Consider the following 19,373-nt stretch of genomic DNA (forward strand, 5'->3'; position numbering starts at 1 on the left):
ATTGCCCCATGTAAGCCGCATTGAGCCTGCCATGAGTGGGAAAGCGCAGGGTACAAATGTAACAAAAACAAAATAGATACAATTGGAGATTCTACACGGAATGTTGCTACTATTGGAGATTCTACATGGAATGTTGCTATTCCACTAGCAACATTCCATGTAGAAGGCTGCGCAGGCTTCTGTTTCTGTGAGTCTGACGTCCTGCACCAGGACGTCCGACTCACAGAAGCAGAAGCCTGCGCGGCCACATTGGTGATCTGCAAGGGCTGACTTCTACATGGAATGTTGCTAGTGGAATAGCAACATTCCATGTAGAATCTCAATTAGTAGAAACAGTGGAGGAGTGGCCTAGTGGTTAGGGTGGTGGACTTTGGTCCTGGGGAACTGAGGAACTGAGTTTGATTCCCACTTCAGGCACAGGCAGCTCCTTGTGACTCTGGGCAAGTCACTTAACCCTCCATTGCCCCATATAAGCCGCATTGAGCCTGCCATGAGTGGGAAAGCGCAGGGTACAAAAAACAAAACAAACAAAAATGAACAAATATGCCATATAATTCGCTGCCCATAAAACTCGATCCAAACAGTTGCTGACATCGTTCCATTGGCTGGTTGGTTCCACCAACAATAAAATTCTGGTTAATGATGTTTATAGGGGCCCCTTTTCTACGTATACTTCCCATGGTCTCGCCGGCTGCATAAAATTCAATGGTGGGCCACAGGTTGCCCACCCCTGACTTATGACAATCTTGAAAAGAAGCAGTCCGAGGACCAATCTTTGTAGCTCAGGACCGGCCATAAAGGAAGAGCCAAGTGCCTCACCTGAATGTGAAGAGGGTTCCCATGTCCAACATGGAGAGCAACTCTGCCTTAGACTTGGGAAAGGACAGGCGGTACCGCAGTGTTTCAAAAGCAGGGACGATCAGTGCTTTTTTCATATTCGCCAGATCCAGCTGGGCGACGGACTTCCTGGTGAAACAAGAGAGACAACAGAAGCTGAACTTTTTAAAACCCGGAAATAAAAGAGCGGGACAGGAACAGAGACACATCTCCCCCTGTTTCTCCCTTGCTAACAAGGATTCTTATATTTATTTATTTCTTGATTTATTTGTATCCCACATTTTCCCACCTCTTTGCAGGCTCAATGTGGCTTACATTATGCCGTTATGGCGATCGCCATTTCCGGAAGGAGAAATACAGAGTATTATTGCATTTAAAGTACAGAAAACATAAAATAAATTAGAAGTAAATAGAAATACAAATCATGTCAGGTCTATGAGGACAAAAGTGATGTGTAATGTTCAATGACGACATTGTGGTTAAAGTAAATAAGTAAAAAAAGAGTTCAAATGATAACTTCTTCTGTTAAAAGTTTTGATGTCAATTCATTTATGAAGGATCCTTATGATAAGTCTCTTTGAACAGGTTAGTCTTTAGTAATTTCCGGAAGGTTGCTAAATCGTGCGTTGTTTTTATGGCATTTGGCAATGCATGGTGGTTGGGAGGCGGGGATAGGGCTGGGCAGACTTATATGGTTTGTGCCAGAGCCGGTGGTGGGAGGCGGGACTAGTGGTTTGGAGGCGGGGATAGTGCTGGGCAGACTTATACGGACTGTGCCAGAGCCGGTGGTGGGAGGCGGGGCTGGTGGTTGGTAGGCGGGGATAGGGCTGGGCAGACTTATACGGTCTGTGCCAGAGCCGGTAGTGGGAGGCGGGACTGTTGGTTGGGAGGCGGGGCTAGTGCTGGGCAGACTTATACAGTCTGTGCCAGAGCCGGTGGTGGGAGGCGGGGCAGACTTATACGGTCTGTGCCAGAGCCGGTGGTGGGAGGCGGGACTAGTGGTTTGGAGGCGGGGATAGGGCTGGGCAGACTTATACGGTCTGTGCCAGAACCGGTGGTGGGAGGCGGGACTGGTAGTTGGGAGGTGAGGATAGTGCTGGGCATACGGTCTATGCCAGAGCCGGTGGTGGGAGGCGGGACTGGTGGTTGGGAGGCGGGGATAGGGCTGGGCAGACTTATACGGTCTGTGCCAGAGCCGATGGTGGGAGGCGGGACTAGTGGTTTGGAGGCGGGGATAGTGCTGGGCAGACTTATACAGTCTGTGCCCTGAAGAGCACAGGTACAAATCAAAGTAGGGTATACAGAAAAAGTAGCACACATGAGTTGTCTTGTTGGGCAGACTGGATGGACCGTGCAGGTCTTTTTCTGCTGTCATCTACTATGTTACTATTCCATAGCTGTGTGCAGGTGTACGAGAAGCTAGATGCATATATTGATTTGTATTTGAGTCCTCTGCAATTGGGGTAATGGAGGTTCAAGAATGTGTGTAATGACCTTTTTCTGTTCCTTGCTGGTAGGTCTATGAGGTCAAACATGTATATCGGGGCCTCGCCATGAATAATTATATGATTCAGAAAATCCTTCTGCAGTGAATCTGTTAGATGAAGCAAGTTCTGGTTCTCTTCCATGTTTATTTCAGAAGGAAAATAATTTGGAGGAACCTTTTTCTCATTGTAACAAATCATATTAAACATTTTCTGCTCATATCTACATCTGCACCAACACAGGGATGTTCAAAGCTCTGGCACTGTGCAAAGAAATTGCGCCAGAAAACACTAACAGCAGCGCAGAGGAATTATTTATTTATTTAAAAAGTTTCTATTACTACCTATGACTAGGTGGTTTCCATAAAAAACAGTCATAATCACTTCCTCATGCTTGAAGCTAATAGTATGCAAACGATATGCGTGCTATTAGCTTCGAGCATGAGGAAGTAAATCGGGCAGATGGTGCCTGGCGCATACGCTGAAGAGTCGCATGCGCCAGAGAGGAGGAGGAAGTGCTGACAAGTTTTTGTTTTCCCACATTCCAGGTCTATGGCTGCTGTTTTTGGCGTGTTTAAGAGTGTCATACAGTGTATGCAACTTACAGTATTGAATAAGGTGCACATGTAATTAGAAGACACACCCCTTGGTCCTACATGCTCTGCCCTCATGTACACTAGAGAACTGCGCAGGAATGGAGTTTTACAGGAATCCCCTCCAGGACTGCAGGGACAGAAGCAGTTCATGTGGGGTTTCTGTGGGGACGGAACTAGTTCCTGTGGGGTTCCCATGGGGGAAAGAAGCAGTTGCTGTGGGGTTCCCGTGGGGACGGAAGAAGTTCCTGAGGGGTTTCCGTAATGACGGAAGACGTTCCTGAGGGGTTCTTGTAGGGACAGAAGCAGTTCTGCGGGGTTTCCGTGGGATGAAACAGTTCTGTGGGGTTCCCGTGGGAACGGAAGCAGTTCTTGTGGGGTTCCCGTGGGGATGGAAGACGTTCCTGAGGGGTTCCCTTAGGGCTGGAAAAAAGTGCACTGCAATTCCCCCATTAACACATTTTCTGAGGTCAGTTGAACAGAAGGAGCATTTGGAGGGTCTTCAATCTATGTCCTGCTACAAATGTTAAATTTCTTGTTATTTGGGTGATGACAGCTCCTGGGGATGCCATTATGGCGAAACAGAAATTTGTGTCGAGTTGGAGACTATCTTTAAGATCAGAGACATTTTCAAGAGATGGAAAATATTCTATGGACTGGAGATACTTTATAATAACTTTCTGATCGTTGAAGAATGGACTAATGGACTTCCATGTGAGAGATTATATTGCCTTTGTCAACTGGACAATTGGTTTTGAAGCAATTAGGTGAAGTTTGCATCTGTAATAATTGAAGGGTAACACATGGAAGAACCCTTTTGGTTTTAGGAGTTAGTGAACACATGTATAATTAATGGGGGAATTTGCAGTGCACTTTTTTTATACAATGTGTTATTGGTTGATTTAATAAATTTTCAATTTGCATATTAATATCTTTCTTAAAAATGTTTTAAATTATTTTGAATTTTCTATATTTTTGTTTTGAATATTGTATGAGAAAGTTATAGTGTTGGTTAGATTCCTAGGTTTGTCATTTTTTCTATCCAATATACATCATGCCTTTTCTTTCGATCAGGTGCAGATTAATTTGGATGCGTCTAATGAGTGTAGTTACTGGATGATGCAGCTGGTTTAAGCTCGAGATCTGATATGCTACCATATCTGACAGCAGGTCACAGAGGTTTACAACATATAGAAAGAAGCTCTATGTACGATTTGAAAGAAATGATAAGACTTAAGTATAAAACTAAACTAAAATAAACATTAAAAAAAAAACCCAAAATAAAATAAACTAGACTAACAGACTATTTGCTGTTCCCGAGGCTCCAAACCCAGAACTCTGAATGCCTGTTGAAAAAAACGGGGTTTTAATAATTTTTTTAAAAGGATTTGAACACCAACTTAGACCTCAATATTAACACTTACAGGGCTGCTGAGAGGGGGGGCAGGGGGGGCAAAATTCCCTGGGCCCAGGCCACCGGCGCTACAGCTCCCGGTCTCACCTGCCTGCCTCCTCGGCTCCGGGCCCCATGCATTCGAAGCGGCAGTTACAGATTGCCTCTCTTGAGTTGCAGATCGCCTCTCTTCGGGCCTTCCCTCCCTGTGTCCCGCCCTCGCGGAAACCGGAAGTTACATCAGACGAGGGCGGGATACAGGGAGGGAAGGCCAGAAGAAAGGCGATCTGTGACTCAAGAGAGGCAATATGCAACTGCCGCTTTGAATGCAGGGGGCCCGGAGCCGTGGAGGCAGGCAAGTGAGACCGGGGACTGCTGCTGCAGGGGGGCGGTGGCAGGGTGGCCTTGCCCTGGGCCTGGCCTAGTCTCTCGGCGGCCCTGAACACTTAACCTTAAGAAGTGAATTTCACAATGCTGGGGCTAAATGGAAAGAGCTGAATGACGAACACTCTCCAACTGGGCAGTAGCTGGAGAAGGAAAAACCAGATGAAATACATAAAAGCTACGAACAGGGTGATTAGACATAACAGGAACAACAGCGGATGCCGGATATCCCAGACAGTCATACTGAAGAACTTTGAATACCAAGCAAAGTATTTTGAAACAGATACGAAATGAAATTGGAGCCAATATTTTTGAATAAATAATGGTGTAATACGATTATACTTTGAGGAATGACACATTCAATACAACATTATAGTAATCCAGTCGGGTAACAAACAGTGAACGTGCAAGGTTTGCAGCTCACGTTGAGAACACTAGATGGTGCTGTTGACTCTTCATGTAATAAAATATGTTAGCCTGAATAAACCTCTCTCGTTTATTTTCTCATGGGCCGATGATCAGAAGCAAACGCAAGCGCTTGAGGCTATTAGCACCGTACTAGCGCCTGCGTTTGCCAGAACCCCATGGTCGCAGGCTTTGACCAAAACTAGCATGCAAATGCATGCTAAACATATTCCTCCCCAACGATCAGCAGGCTGCATGCCAAACACTGGCACATTGTTCGTGGCAAACCCTATGCCAGTTCAGAGCTGGCGCTAGGGTTTGCAGACCATTGGGGAGGAATGGTGAGCCCTATCCAGCATGCATTTGCATGCTAGCAGGCCCCCCATTCTCCCAAATACAGCCCACCCCCCCCCCTGCAGGAGCAGGACCCCACCCCCCCACCCCAAGCCAGCAACTCGGACAATGATTTGTACACATTCTACTTACATATGAACATAAGTGCTGCCATACTGGGACAGACCAAAGGTCCATTAGTCCAGTACCCTGTTTCCAACAGTGGCCAATCTAGGTCACAAGCACCTGGCAAGATTCCAGATTTTATGCTGCTTATTCTAGAAATAAGCAGTGGATTTTCTCAAATCCATCTTAATAACAGCTTATGGACTTTTCTTTTAGGAAATTATTCAAATCTTTTTTAAGCCCTGCTAAGCTAACTGCTTTTACCACATTTTGGCCACTCATGCAAGTATTTTATAATAAAAACTAGCCACTTAATTTTCTTTATAAAGTAGGTGCGCCTTGATTAGTGATTTTAGTAGGTTTACCCTACAATGGGGGGGGGGGGGGGTTACAGATGTTTTCTATGTGTAAAATCTGGTAGTTCCTAGTCCCACCAATTCCAGAACCAGCTGGTCCATGAATTAACCATTTATGGCATCTTGAAACCAACTGTTTACTTGCCATGATATGAGACACCTACCCAATCAAGTGAGGTGATACAAATCTCCCATTGTTATAACATTCTCTATTTTATGAACGTGTCCATCTCTGTTAGCATTTCACTGTGTTCCATCACTCTACTCAAAAGGATAATATTATAATACCCCACTACTATACTTCAAAGCTCTCTGTTTTCTGACCAAAAATGTAACCATTTTTCCACTAGATAACATTTTTTTTTACTCCAGCACAGCTCAATGGATATATTCCCTTTTTCTCAAAATCCATTTTCCTCCTAATGTTTTTGGATGCTACCATGTAGATACTCAAACTGCTCTACCATCACCCCCGACTCTCCAAGCTACGCCGAAAGCATTTAAAAATGGAATCATGGAGCATCAAAAACTTTATGGGCCCCAGGTGAGTTGTGGTCCTTTGCATTTTATGTCAAGCCCTGCCTGAACAAACTCCCCGAGCCCATACGCCAGGCCCCCTCCCTGCCCATCTTCAAATCACTGCTTAAAGCCCACCTCTTCAATGTCGCCTTCGGCACCTAACCACCACACCTCTACCCAGGAAATCTAGACTGCCCCAACTTGTCATTTCATTCTTTAGATTGTAAGCTCATCTGAGCAGGGACCGTCCTTCTTTGTTTAATTTGTACAGTGCTGCGTAACCCTAGTAGCGCTCTAGAAATGTTAAGTAGTAGTAACCATGCTATATCCTTCATAAAACTGCTCACATCCAGTAACATCCAATATTTTGCTAGTGTCCTCCAATCCTTCATCGGTAATTTTACAAAGCCGATCGGCTGATTTTTTTTATTTTTTAGGATGGAGCAGAACTGTAGCCACAAGGCTGTGTCCAATTACCTGAGGTACTCGTAGAGTCCATACATAGGCAGGAAATCAATGTCCGATAGGAACATGTACGGCGTATTGACATGTTTCATGGCCACATTACGCAGCAGGTTCACAGGGTAGAACTGGCCTTCCTTGTAAACAATGTGGTAGCCGACGTTGTGGCGGCTCATGAGGACCTCCGAGCCCTGAGCGTAACGCAGGAACTGCTGAGCCTCTGCATCGGAGAGGTAGAGAGCCAGGCTGATTGGGCCCTCCCAGTGTTTGCAAATGGCCTCCAGCATCTGGAGCCTGGAAAGGAGAATAACAGAAACGAAATCATCAGATATCATCTACCCAGGAGTGGTAAAGTCAGTGGTGTGCTGGAGCAGGCTCTCACAGGCTCGCAAGAGCCGGTTGTTAAGTTTTTAAGAATTTTGGGAGCCGGTTGTTAAAGTAGGGCCCTCCATGGCTACTTTAACAACTGGCTCCCAAAATGTGGGCTTGGGCCCCCTGCTGAATTCTCTTTTACTTTGCTGATGGGGATGCTGAGCCCTGTCAGTCAAGTAAATAGACTGCTGCTGCTCCCCGATCCTGTTTCCAGCTCTGAGCAGCAGGCTGGGACTTCTCCAGCATGTGTGAGAAGTTTCAGCATGCTGCTCAGAGCAAGACGTTGGGAGTGGTGGCAGTCCATTTATTGCCTGCCAGCAAAGGTACGCCTAGCGTGCCCGCAGGAAGGGAGGGAGGAGAGAGAGGCAAGTGTTGCTCCACCCCATCCCGGCCACCCCTAGCCCTTCCAACTGCAGAGCTGGCTACGTCTGGAGAAAGAGCCTGTTGTTAAAAATTTACCAGCACACCCCTGTGTAAAGTCATCCTATATAATAATTTGCACCTCCGTCTGGCTGCCTGGGTTCGTAACACAGTTCCCATTGGTCCGCCCTGCGGTACATCAATATAACTTGCTCATATGGTCCATCCAAAACTCAGATCCATTTCACACTGGATAATCCATCCCAGGTGAATTACAAACGAGTTAACACCTGGGGATTTTCTCAGTGTCCTGGCCACTCAATACCCTGAGCTAGAGAGTGACACAGGGACAGAGCCACGGGGACAAACTCTGTCCCAGTGTCATTCCCTATTTTGAAGGCTGTTAATAAATTGGACGGTTATTTTATGTCTGAGGGATGCAGATGACGGTTATTTTTTGGAAATACAAGCAAACGTGCTGGCCACAACTGGCAAAATTTGCATGGGGGAACCTGTGCATTTCTGCTACCAGCACATCTTCTGAGAAGGCTTTTTTTTTGTTTTTTTTAATTGCAGAAAGGACTGTGGAAGATGGGAGAACTGGACCGAATCCTGGGATTGCTGATGTCTTTTTGTTCATCCACAGATTTAAAAAATCATCATATTCCTCTCCCACTGGGGCACACAGAATGGGTTTTATTTTACACCCCTGGGGTAGTAGAAACCAGCTATTGTTGGGGGTTGGAAGGGGAGGGGGAGTTATTAGATTTGCTCATTGTTGCTATTGTTTTCTATTTGTGATGGACAGAGCCTGGGGGGGGGGCTTGAAAGGGGGACAGGGCAGGGACAGAGCCCAGGGCCACGGGTACAGGCTTCGTGTCCCCATGTCATTCACTACCCTGAGCTTAGGAGTCCTGATTTCAATAGCACAGAAATGAACATCTCCAGACAGTTACAATGTCTCAAATCTTTTCCTTCCTAATGATACCTCATTTGTGTCCTTGGTATTTTGCCACATAATATCTATTTGTGAAACAGTTCTGTTGCATCTAAACAGCATCACGTTCATCTGATGCCTGCCTTGTTAACTGTAATAGACAGTAACAACTTATTTACATTGGAGCTAAAGGTCAACTATACACTAAAAGAATATGGAGGCGTAGTTAATTGTTGCATCTTTATTTAAGAGAGATGTGGGTTTTCTTTCCTAGGATGAGTATAAACATTAGCCTTTATTGACTCTGCCTCATTAGAGTGATTTCAGCTCAATCTAGATTATGGTATGGCTATTCTGCAGGGCTTTTTTTTTTTTTTTTTGACCCAGCAGTTTTCTCCACCTCCTTTCACTTCTCAGCTCTGGCAGAACCAGGACCGGGATCTAGTACCACGAGCCTTGTTTCACTGTTATCCTGGGATTTTTTTTTTTTCCTATTTCATAATCCTGCTTATTTTTTTATCTGGGGAATTAAGAAAGGGTCATGCCATAATATCTCCAGTGGTCAGCTGCTCAATTAGAGCAACTCTTTATAACTTAGATGCGATCGAAAAAGGTCTAGATACAAAACGTCCTTCTTTTTAGACATGGATGTTTGTTCCCGTTCGAAAACCACTGTTGGGACGTCCTAGTTTTGGGCCCTCCCTAGTCCTGCCCAAAAGACACCCACAACATATCCCTTGGCTATTTCGATGAACTGCAGTGTGAAACGTTCAAATTCTGACTTTGCAAAATTGGGATCTGGATGTTGTTTAGTAGATGGACTTTTTGTTTTAGGCATCAGCCTCTCTTTCTTTCTCTAACCCAGCCAGTCGCAGGGCCGGCCAAAGTTCAAGGGGGCGTGTCGGCAGGATACCGAAGGCGGATGCAGAGACTGCGTTTTAAGACTCGGGCATTTGCGAATGATTTGGGCTGGGTTTAAAAACATGCTTTTTCTTCTTTTTGTAGCGGCCGCTGCTGTTCAACAGGAGAAGCAACAGCGGCTGGACAGCGTTACCAGTGGCAGCTGCGGGTGGCAAGGGGGTTGATGTGCCCGGGGGGGGGGGGGGGGGGGGGTGTTTGATGTGCCAGGAGGTGCCTGTGTTGCCATGCTTGTAGTTTTTTGATGCGCCTCTCCCTGACACTTGCTCCGAAGTGGCAGGGAGCGGCGCACTGACAGCTGATTCCCAGGCAGTGGAAGGAGTAGCTGTGAGTGACGTCATCCTGGCGACAGAGCCTAGCTCAGCAACTCCAGGAGCCAAGGACACAGGCAGTCCCACATTAGAACGTTGGTGGTGAGAATCCTACTTTATAAATGAAGAGTGACCGATGTGCCGCACATGCGCAGAACAGCGCAGCTGTTCTGTGCATGCACTGTACGTCACCTCCTATGCCCGCCCTCAAAAGTTGGAGTTAGTCAAACTAGGGCGAGCCCATGCCAGCGCTCCTGACCGGCTGCTGCGGACGATCATTGCCGGCAAGGACAGAGAGTTGCGGGTAACCGGCGAGCACCGGGTGGGGATAGTCTGACAGCGGCTCCGAGGCGCAGTCTGACAGGTCCGACGACCTGCTGCCACCACTGCCGGTGTGACTGCAGGCCGTGCTGGGAGCCGGGCGTTTCCCTCTGCCACCATTCCCCGGGGTGGCTTTCCTGGGTGGGGGAGGGGCTCGGACCGCTTTCTTGACGGTGCTTCTGGGCGGGACGGGCTTATTCTTAGCACTGGGGGTGCTGCAGCAGGACAGGCGGCTTAACGGAAAGGTGAGCGGATTTGGGGGCGGTAGTGGTGGAGGAAGCTTGGCCGGGGAGGTGCACAGGTCCCGCAGGAAGGGGTGTGCCGGGGAGGGGGCTCGGTGCAAGTGGCACGCCTGCTGCAGCTTGGGGTCGGCGCCGCTCACAGCCTCCATCACATATACACACTCTCTGTCTCTGCCCTGATTCATCTACCCCAGTGTCACTCTGCACCGCTGACAATGCCTCCATCCACAAAACTAAACACCTCTCGACAACAGAGGATATATAGTTTGCCTCCCCCCCCCACCCCCACCAACACCATTGCATTAGGCTTGGCGAAGAAGGGATAAACCAAATGGCGTGGAGGGAGGGGAAACATGGATTACTACTAAAAAAATTACAACAACGCCTGCTATCTCTTGCGCACACACACACATTTTTTCTCTCAACTCTCACACTCTATTTCTCTTTCAGACAGATGCACACACACACACTCACTCTCTCGCACACACACACACACACATATATACACACTCTCACTCTCTCTTCAACTTTTAAATTACATTTCAGAAATAAAAAAAATCTGAGAGAGAGAGAGGGAGAGACAGAGAGAATGAATATTAAACAAAAAAGGCGAAGAACTTCAGCTCCGGTGGGAACAGAGGGAGAGGGATAGAGAGATGGAGAGCCGAGTCCTGCCCATTATCAAAACAAAGGCCACTCTTTATTTATATAGCAGGATATTCATTCTCTCTCTCTCTCCCCCTCTCTCTTTCAGACAGACGCGCGTGCGCACACACACTTTCACTCTCTCTCACACACAAACACACACATATACACACTCAGTCTCTCTCTCTCTCTCTCTCACTCTAAAGATGGATATGGATGGGATGAGAGGGCAGGGCAGAGGACAATCTCTGGGGAGGGCAGAATTGCAGGACAAGGATAGGAGGACAGGGCACAGGAAAATCGGTGGACATGGAGGGGAGGACAGAATCGCAGGACATAGAGGGGAGGGCAGGGCAGAGGAGAATCGATGGACATGGATGAGATGGGACGGAAGGGGAGGAGAGAATCGTGGGACACGGATGGGAGGGCAGGGGAGAAATGCTGCACATGGAGGGGAGGGCAGAATCGCGGGACACAGAGGGGAGGGCAGAATCGCGGGACACAGAGGGGAGGAAAGAATCGCTGGACATGAAGGGGGGGGGCAGGGGAGAGAGAAAATAATCGCTTAGACGAGAGCCTTTCTAGGGCCCGTTTCAAACGGGCTTGGGTCCACTAGTTATTATATAGGATAACACATGTATAACAGTTACATGTGAGCTGGGCATGAACTCGGCAATTTTCTGTAACTTTAGCGTGCAAGGGGGTGGGAGGAGCATGGGCAGGTCACAGCAACCACTGGGGAATTAAGAAAGGGTCATGCCATAATATCTCCAGTGGTCAGCTGCTCAATTAGAGCAATTCTTTATAACTTAGATGCGATCGAAAAAGGTCTAGATACAAAACGTCCTTCTTTTTAGACATGGATGTTTGTTCCCGTTCGAAAACCACTGTTGGGACGTCCTAGTTTTGGGCCCTCCCTAGTCCCGCCCAAAAGACACCCACAACATATCCCTTGGCTATTTCGATGAACTGCAGTGTGAAACGTTCAAATTCTGACTTTGCAAAATTGGGATCTGGATGTTGTTTAGTAGATGGACTTTTTGTTTTAGGCATCAGCCTCTCTTTCTTTCTCTAACCCAGCCAGTCCCCGTGCCCCTCCTCCCCTCCCCACTTTCCCTATCTAATCCCATCATACACAGTAACACAGTAAATGATAAATATATAGACCCACATGGTCCATCCAGTCTACCCAGTAAAGTCATTCATGTTGAAACACTGGTTGGCAATTTGAAATTATGCCAACCACGTAAAGGTAGTTAAATATGATACAGTCTTCAGACCGTATTTTATACCCACAAGTATTGTAATAGTATTTAACTTGCTAATCGCAACCTTAAAAATATTTTTCTGTCCCCCTTGAGATGCACAACACCCCACTTGAAGCATAAGATAATAAAGTGATATACAATACGCAGACTTGATCTTCATCTGTCTTGTGTCATTTTCAGGAGACAGACTGTAGAAGTCCATCCAGCACTGGCCTTACTTCTCAACTGCTCAACATAAGTACATAAGTAATGCCACACTGGGAAAAGACCAAGGGTCCATCGAGCCCAGCATTCCTGTCCACGACAGCGGCCAATCCAGGCCAAGGGCACCTGGCAAGCTTCCCAAACGTACAAACATTCTATACATGTTATTCCCAGAATTGTGGATTTTTCCCAAGTCCATTTAGTAGCGGTTTATGGACTTGTCCTTTAGGAAATCGTCTAACCCCTTTTTAAACTCTGCTAAGCTAACCACCTTCACCACGTTCTCCGGCAACGAATTCCAGAGTTTAATTATGCGTTGGGTGAAGAAACATTTTCTCTGATTTGTTTTAAATTTACTACACTATAGTTTCATCGCATGCCCCCTAGTCCTAGTATTTTTGGAAAGCGTGAACAGACGCTTGACATCCACCTGTTCCACTCCACTCATTATTTTATAGACCTCTATCATGTCTCCCCTCAGCCGTCTCTTCTCCAAGATGTTTTGTTTCCGTCCTCCTATTTAGGCAAGGCTTGTGCTTATCCCATGCATTTTTGAATTCCTTCACCGCCCCTCTTGGAAAGGCATTCCAGGCATCCACTACCCTCTCTGTGAAAAAACATTTCCTGACATTACCCCTGCCCTGTAACCTCCATTCATGTCCTCTAGTATTACAGTCTCTATATCATATCTCCTTTCTCACTCCTTTCCCGTAACCTATACACATTCAGGCCTTCCAGTCTCATCATTTCTCCCTTCCCCAACAATTTCTTTTTTTCTCCAGTTGTCCCAACATCCCCATCTGACCTCATCTCTCCCTTCACCTGTTGCTGCTCCCCTACTGCTCTTGCAACTTCACGCTGAGCAACCGTCATAAGCTCCTAGACCTCAGTTCACTGCTATGAGTCAGGCCTGCTCCACTCCAGACCACGCTGTCCCTGTGGACCCCACTGCTTCTAATTCTTCATGCTGTACAGTGGCTGCTGCTCCCACCCCTGCTCACGTAGTCCTGCAGGCTATGCAGTTCCCACAGCATCCTGCAGCTTCTGGCAATGCGGCTATTGTTGTCCCCCACGCCTGGTACTTCCAGCTGCCCATCTGCTGCTGTTCCCTCCCCAATGTTCCTGCCACCGATATTCACAGGGTAAGCTACAGTCTCACGAAGAGGCTGGGTTTTCTCCATTGTACGGTATCCTTGCGAATGCACCGTGATAGCCTCAAGAACCACAGTGCACCACAGACCACTGATTGGAGAAGGTACAGAGAAGGGCAACGAAAATGATAAAAGGGATGGAACGACTTCCCTATGAGGAAAGGCTGAGACGGTTAGGGCTGTTCAGCTTGGAGAAAAGGCGGCTGAGGGGTGATATGATAGAAGTCTACAAGACAATGAGCGAAGTAGAGCGGACAGATGTGAGGCATTTGTTTACACTTTCAAACAACAACAAAACCAGGGGACACAAGATGAAGCTAGAATATGGTAGATTTAAAACGAATAGGAGAAAGTTTTTCTTTACTCAGCGTGTAGTTGGACTCTGGAACTCGTTGCCGGAGAATGTAGTGACAGCAGCTGGCCTTACAGAATTTAAAGGGGGTTTGGACAGATTCCTGAAGGAGAAGTCCATTGAACATTATTATTTGGGGGGGGGGGGGGTTGCCAGGTTCTTGAAGCCTGGATTGGCCGCTGTCAGAGACAGGATGCTGGGCTTGATGGACCCTTGGTCTTTTCCCAGTATGGCGGTGCTTATGTGCTTATGCTTATGATTGGGGCATGCAGTTGGTATAGATTAGGAACCAGGGCTCTGGCAGTTCAAGTTAAATTCTCCTTTCGGGTTCCAGATTTAGAAAGATGCCAACACCATCACCCTCTGCCCATTCAAAAAGAGTCAGTGTCCTCTATGACAAGGAAAGGGAAGACGGGAAACAAGTATTCAAATATCTCACCAGTTCAGTTTGTTCTTAAATGTCACGTTTCATCTATGATTTACTATCTCTAGAGGTACAGCATTAAAAATTTATGGTGATAGACTCTTAACTGATAAGTAAACTTATGAGAAAAACATGTAGAAAATCAATATCACCATTTGTTTTTTTTTTTTTCAAATATCTCAGTGAGTCTCAGAACAAATGTCCACAAGCACATCGGTTCCAGATGATTGGGTCCACATGTGATAATATGCTCTGCTGGGAGCCTTCGGGTTTAAACACCGATAAAGTGAGCAATTGGAGAAGCCCTGCTTGCAAGGAATGTTATATGTCACAGAACACACATTTGTATCGCTTCAGAAAAAAAAAAATGGTGCTTTTTCACTCAAGTTTAGTAATATACTTTATATAATATAATATATAGGAATATTTTGTTATTTCAATATTTTTACTGCTGTAATTGCCTAATGCTCATGTTTGATCTATTCTTACTGTACACCGCTTGAGTGAATTCCTTCAAAAAGGCGGTAAATAAATCCTAATACATAAATAAATACTAGAAATGTGATTGAAGTGTTAGTTTACTTCTGTGGTTAACAATCCATTGAAAATATACGTTTCTAGCTAGCTTTTGGGAGTTCTCTGCTCCTCTGAGTGACTCCAGATGGAGTACAATGTAGGACTGAACAAGGCAGAAGCTTCACCATTGCCATGGGAGGATTTATTGAACCGTGATGACGGGCAGTAATCTAAAAGCCCTAATCTGGGAGGAAAACTTGTATTCTGCCTCCTTTTCTGTTGTCATCTTCTAAATGAGCAACCTAACTGCTCGCTTCACAGATGAAACAAGCCAGGACTAGGAAATACGGAGCCAGCAGCCACAAGCTACGTCGATGTGCAATTATCCTGCGGATTTCCCCCAGGTTGCTGTGGCAACCTGCGGAAGCTCTGCGAACTGCAGTGAGAATGATCATGGGTTGCCGTGGCAATCTGCACCAAAAATTGCAGGGCACTGCAGATTGCTAACTGTTTATAATTACCATACCTGCATTTCATTATGATTAAGAAATACTTAGCACAGAAAACCTGTATGAACTCTATTCATGTAACAAGGTATCGGAACTCAGCACATAAAAATGATGGGATTTCAGTGCAAATATTTTGTTGAAAAAAAAACAAACAAAAAACCTTAGAATCCACTGTTGGGGGTCTCTCCCCCATTCCTTTGCCTCTCCATCCCTGCATTTGCAAGCTACCCCCTGGTTCCCAGCGGGTGGTGTATGTCGCAGGTTAGTGGAGAGAGACTCTGATAATACTTAAAAAAAAACTCCAAACAGCCCAGAACACGGTAGCCAGACTTATATTCGGCAAATCAAAATACGATAGCGTGAAACCCCTACGAGAAAAACTACCCTGGCTCCCACTTAAAGAATGCATCACATTCAAACTTTGCACCCTAGTCCATAAAATCATCCACGGTGACACCCCAGCCTACATGTCAGACCGAATAGAACTACCACCCAGGAACGCAAAAAAATCCTCTCGCACATTCCTCAATTTGCATCCTCCCAAGTGTAAAAGGTCTGAAGTACAAATTAATGCACGCAGCTACCTTTTCCTATATGAGCACGCAATTCTGGAACGCGTTGCCACGTGACCTGAAAACGGTTTATGAATTGACCAATTTCCATAAATTATTGAAAACTTATCTCTTCGACAAGATATAGCATAAAGATCAACACGTGTAACTGTACTATCCTTCATATATCCAGAAACGTCGTTTAATGCCTTTTGCTTTAACACTGTCATGTATCTTACCACCATGTAACCCATAACCCTCTGTAAAGCCAAATGTATATTCTCTTCTATCTCCAGTATCCATGACGAACTGTAAGCCACATTGAGCCTGCAAAGAGGTGGGATAATGTGGGACACAAATGTAATAAATAAATAAATTTGCAGAAGTTCCCTGTCATTTAATTCAGGAGGGGAGCATTCTTCAGCAGTCAGTGTTATTTGCAACTAGTAGAAAAGGCCCGTTTCTGTTTTAAAGGAAACGGGCGCTAGCAAGGTTTTATATGAATGTTTTTTTTTTGTAACCTAACAGTTGTTATAAAAGTGTTATAATCCGAAGGAATATCTGTGTCCTTGTTTTTTTTTTTTATCTTTTTTCTTTCCCTAAATTTGTAATTCTGCCAACATGTTTGTCTTTGTGCTTGTGCATGAATTCATGTGTTGTGGTGCTGTTTTTTTTTTTTTTTGCATGTTCAAATTGTTGGATGCATTCCTGTGTGTGTAACTTCATTCTTGAAATGAGCACCATTAAGTTTTTGCTGGTAGTGTGTGTGTGTTTTTCCATTGTTTACTTGTGTGAATTCGCCCCTACTTACCCTCCCCTCCCCTCCTTCCGCAGTGAGACACAGAGAATGCAAGACTGGTTGTGTGTGAGAGAGAGCATGTGTGTGTGTGTGTGTCTCTCTCTCCATATCCTCCTCCTTGCAGCATGCCCTTGCAGGAGCACAGGGGTAGGCACTGTCTCAGAGTGTATGTGTGTGTGTGTGACAGAGACATACAGTGTGTGTGTTTTTGTGTGTGTGTTTTCTAGAGTGTGTGTGACATGTTTTCTAGAGTGTGTGTGACAGAGAGTGAAAGACTGTGTGAGAGACAGCGAGTGTCTATGTGTTTGGTGCAATTTTTCCTCCCCCCTCCTGCCGTTTTTTAGCTGCACTTAATACCCTGTAGAAGGGCTGGTTCCCTTTGAAGTATTGTTTTTCCATTGTAGACCGGTGAATTTGGCCCTATTTCCCTTCCCCTCCTTCTTTTCGTCCCTGTACATAGCACACTTACTCAGAGTAGTTTCGATTTCATTTCTGTGCTGCCTGTCAGTTGCCTCTGTCATGTCAGTAGGAGTTCCCTGTTTTATTACTGTTGTTTCTGCAGGGAGTTCTGTGAGCGCGTTAGTGTCGGGACGCCCGCTGGCTCGCAATCTTTGTGGTTTTGTGAGGGTGGGCGGCACTTTAGTGACGGTGCTTCGGGAGGCCAGCAGTGTTGTTGGGTCGGCCGGTGTCTTGCAGGCTACGTGTTTTTGTTAGGGCGGGGCAGCACTTTCTGTACAGGGCTTCTGTAGTCTGGCAGTGTTGTCAGCTGAGCTGTCAGTTTCGAGAGTGCGGTTCGCGATGTTGGCAGTACAAAACTGATCAGTTCCCAGCTGATCAGTTTTGTACTGTCGATTACCGAGCGCGGCACGTTTGGGCGGGCTGCAGGCACCGTGGAGCCTTTGCGCGTGGCAGCCAGTCTCGAGCCTCTTTTTTTTTGTTTGTTTATTCACGCATGGGCCATGGCACTTGTTCTTTTTAGCAGCCGTTGATGTGAGGTTATCTACACAGCCTACCGGTCCACCTTTCAATGCGGCACGGTCCCAGGCGCGGGGGGGGGGGGGGGGTGACAGCTGATTCCGAGGCAGTAGGAGGAGTAGGGAAACCTTGCCTTGGAATCAGCTGTGTTGACGTCAGTGACGTCCGTGCGTGTCTGCCTCGCAGACCACTTGCAGCCAGGGAGCCACGGTCCCAAGCATAGAACGTTGGAGGTGAGAATTATTATATAGGATATATGTATGTACATTTAGCTCATGCACATTGCAGTAAGTTTTCAAGCAGATACCACCGACGTTGCTTCTCTTGTTGCAAAGTCTGTACACAGACGCCTGTATCCGGGGCTCCATCTGCCCTTTTTACACCAGCAGCTTTTTAAATCACCACGGAACACGGCTAATATTTCACTTTTGAAGTTCAAATGATAACACTTGAACAAGGTTTCCTTTGCAACACGGCTTGTCCCACAATTCATTTCCCGACATGCCGCTGCTTCCCACGTCAAAATATATGTCCATATGCAGCAAATAAAAGCCCTTAAATCGGAGGTTATTTTAGCTATTTTTTTTTTCAGATGTTTATATTCAATGTCTGTCTACATCAAATGCTAAGCATGCAAAGTGGGTCGAGGGATCCAATTTTATATAAAATTAAAACCACGGGGATACAGGGGCAGAAGGATTTGCTTGTTTATTGGTTTTTCAGATTCCTTCAGCTACTCTGTATCAGAAGCAGGGCTGAGATCTTGAGCCATGACCCCCCCCCCCCCCCCATTTGCAACCCACCCAGGGAGTTTTCCCTGCTATTTATAGCCCTTCAAATCAGGGGTGTAGCTACATGGGGCCACGGGGGCATGGGCCCCCACAGATTACACCCTGGCCCCCTCTACATTTGACCCCCCCATCACCACCGCATCAGGTACCTTGTTTGCTGGCGGGGGTCCCCAATCCCCGCTAGCCGAAGAGTCTTCTTCAGCGCCGGTCAACTCCGGCGCCTTCGTTGTGTGATCATCTGTTTCTGACGCCTTACGTCCTGCACGGGGCAGGACGTAAGGCGGTGGCGGGGTTGCGGTTGCAGCGAGGGGGGGGGGGGCGGTCAGCGGCAGGGGGAGGCGGCTAAACAGTGCCCCCCCCACCACCTCGGACTCTGGCCCCCCCTCCCGCCGAGGTCTGGCTACACACCTGCTTCAAATGTACCTAGTCTGGTCACCTCAATGAGTGTCAGGAACTGGTGGCTATTTGCCAGGAATCTTTATATAAGAACCTTTCAATCAGGTCCACAAAATGTCGCTGCTAGATTTAACCCTTAAGCCAGATGCTAAAGACAAGATTTAATCTACAAAGACATCATATGAAACGAGACAATGCCAACCAGGATGTCACCTCTGTGGGACAGCACGGCACAAAACCAGAACGCTACATCAATGATCTTATAGTGAAAATACTAAAAGGCAACTTTAAGACAATCCAGGAACGAAAGACTTCTGAATTCAAAATAATGAAATAATTTGACACCCACCAGACAGGATTTGACAAAGATCTGGGTTTTCCATCCCACTATAAACCATAAAATTATACTGTTTTGTTACCCTCTTATCAGCCTCCCAGC

The 19,373-nt window shown here is 46.4% G+C and overlaps 1 protein-coding gene across 1 annotated transcript in view; it reads right to left on the minus strand.

Annotated features, from left to right (window-relative positions):
• Positions 1–19,373, minus strand: part of LOC115477548 (LARGE xylosyl- and glucuronyltransferase 1) — a 332,081-nt gene that overhangs the window by 9,808 nt on the left and 302,900 nt on the right. The window contains exons 12-13 of the mRNA XM_030214492.1: positions 6,908–7,186; positions 820–966 (exon numbers count right to left, since the gene is read on the minus strand). Of these exons, the coding sequence (XP_030070352.1) occupies positions 820–966; positions 6,908–7,186 (426 nt within the window). The remainder of the gene's footprint in view (positions 1–819; positions 967–6,907; positions 7,187–19,373) is intronic.

Source organism: Microcaecilia unicolor, chromosome 9 (genome assembly GCF_901765095.1).
Source record: "Microcaecilia unicolor chromosome 9, aMicUni1.1, whole genome shotgun sequence".
Taxonomy (NCBI): Eukaryota; Metazoa; Chordata; class Amphibia; order Gymnophiona; family Siphonopidae; genus Microcaecilia; species Microcaecilia unicolor.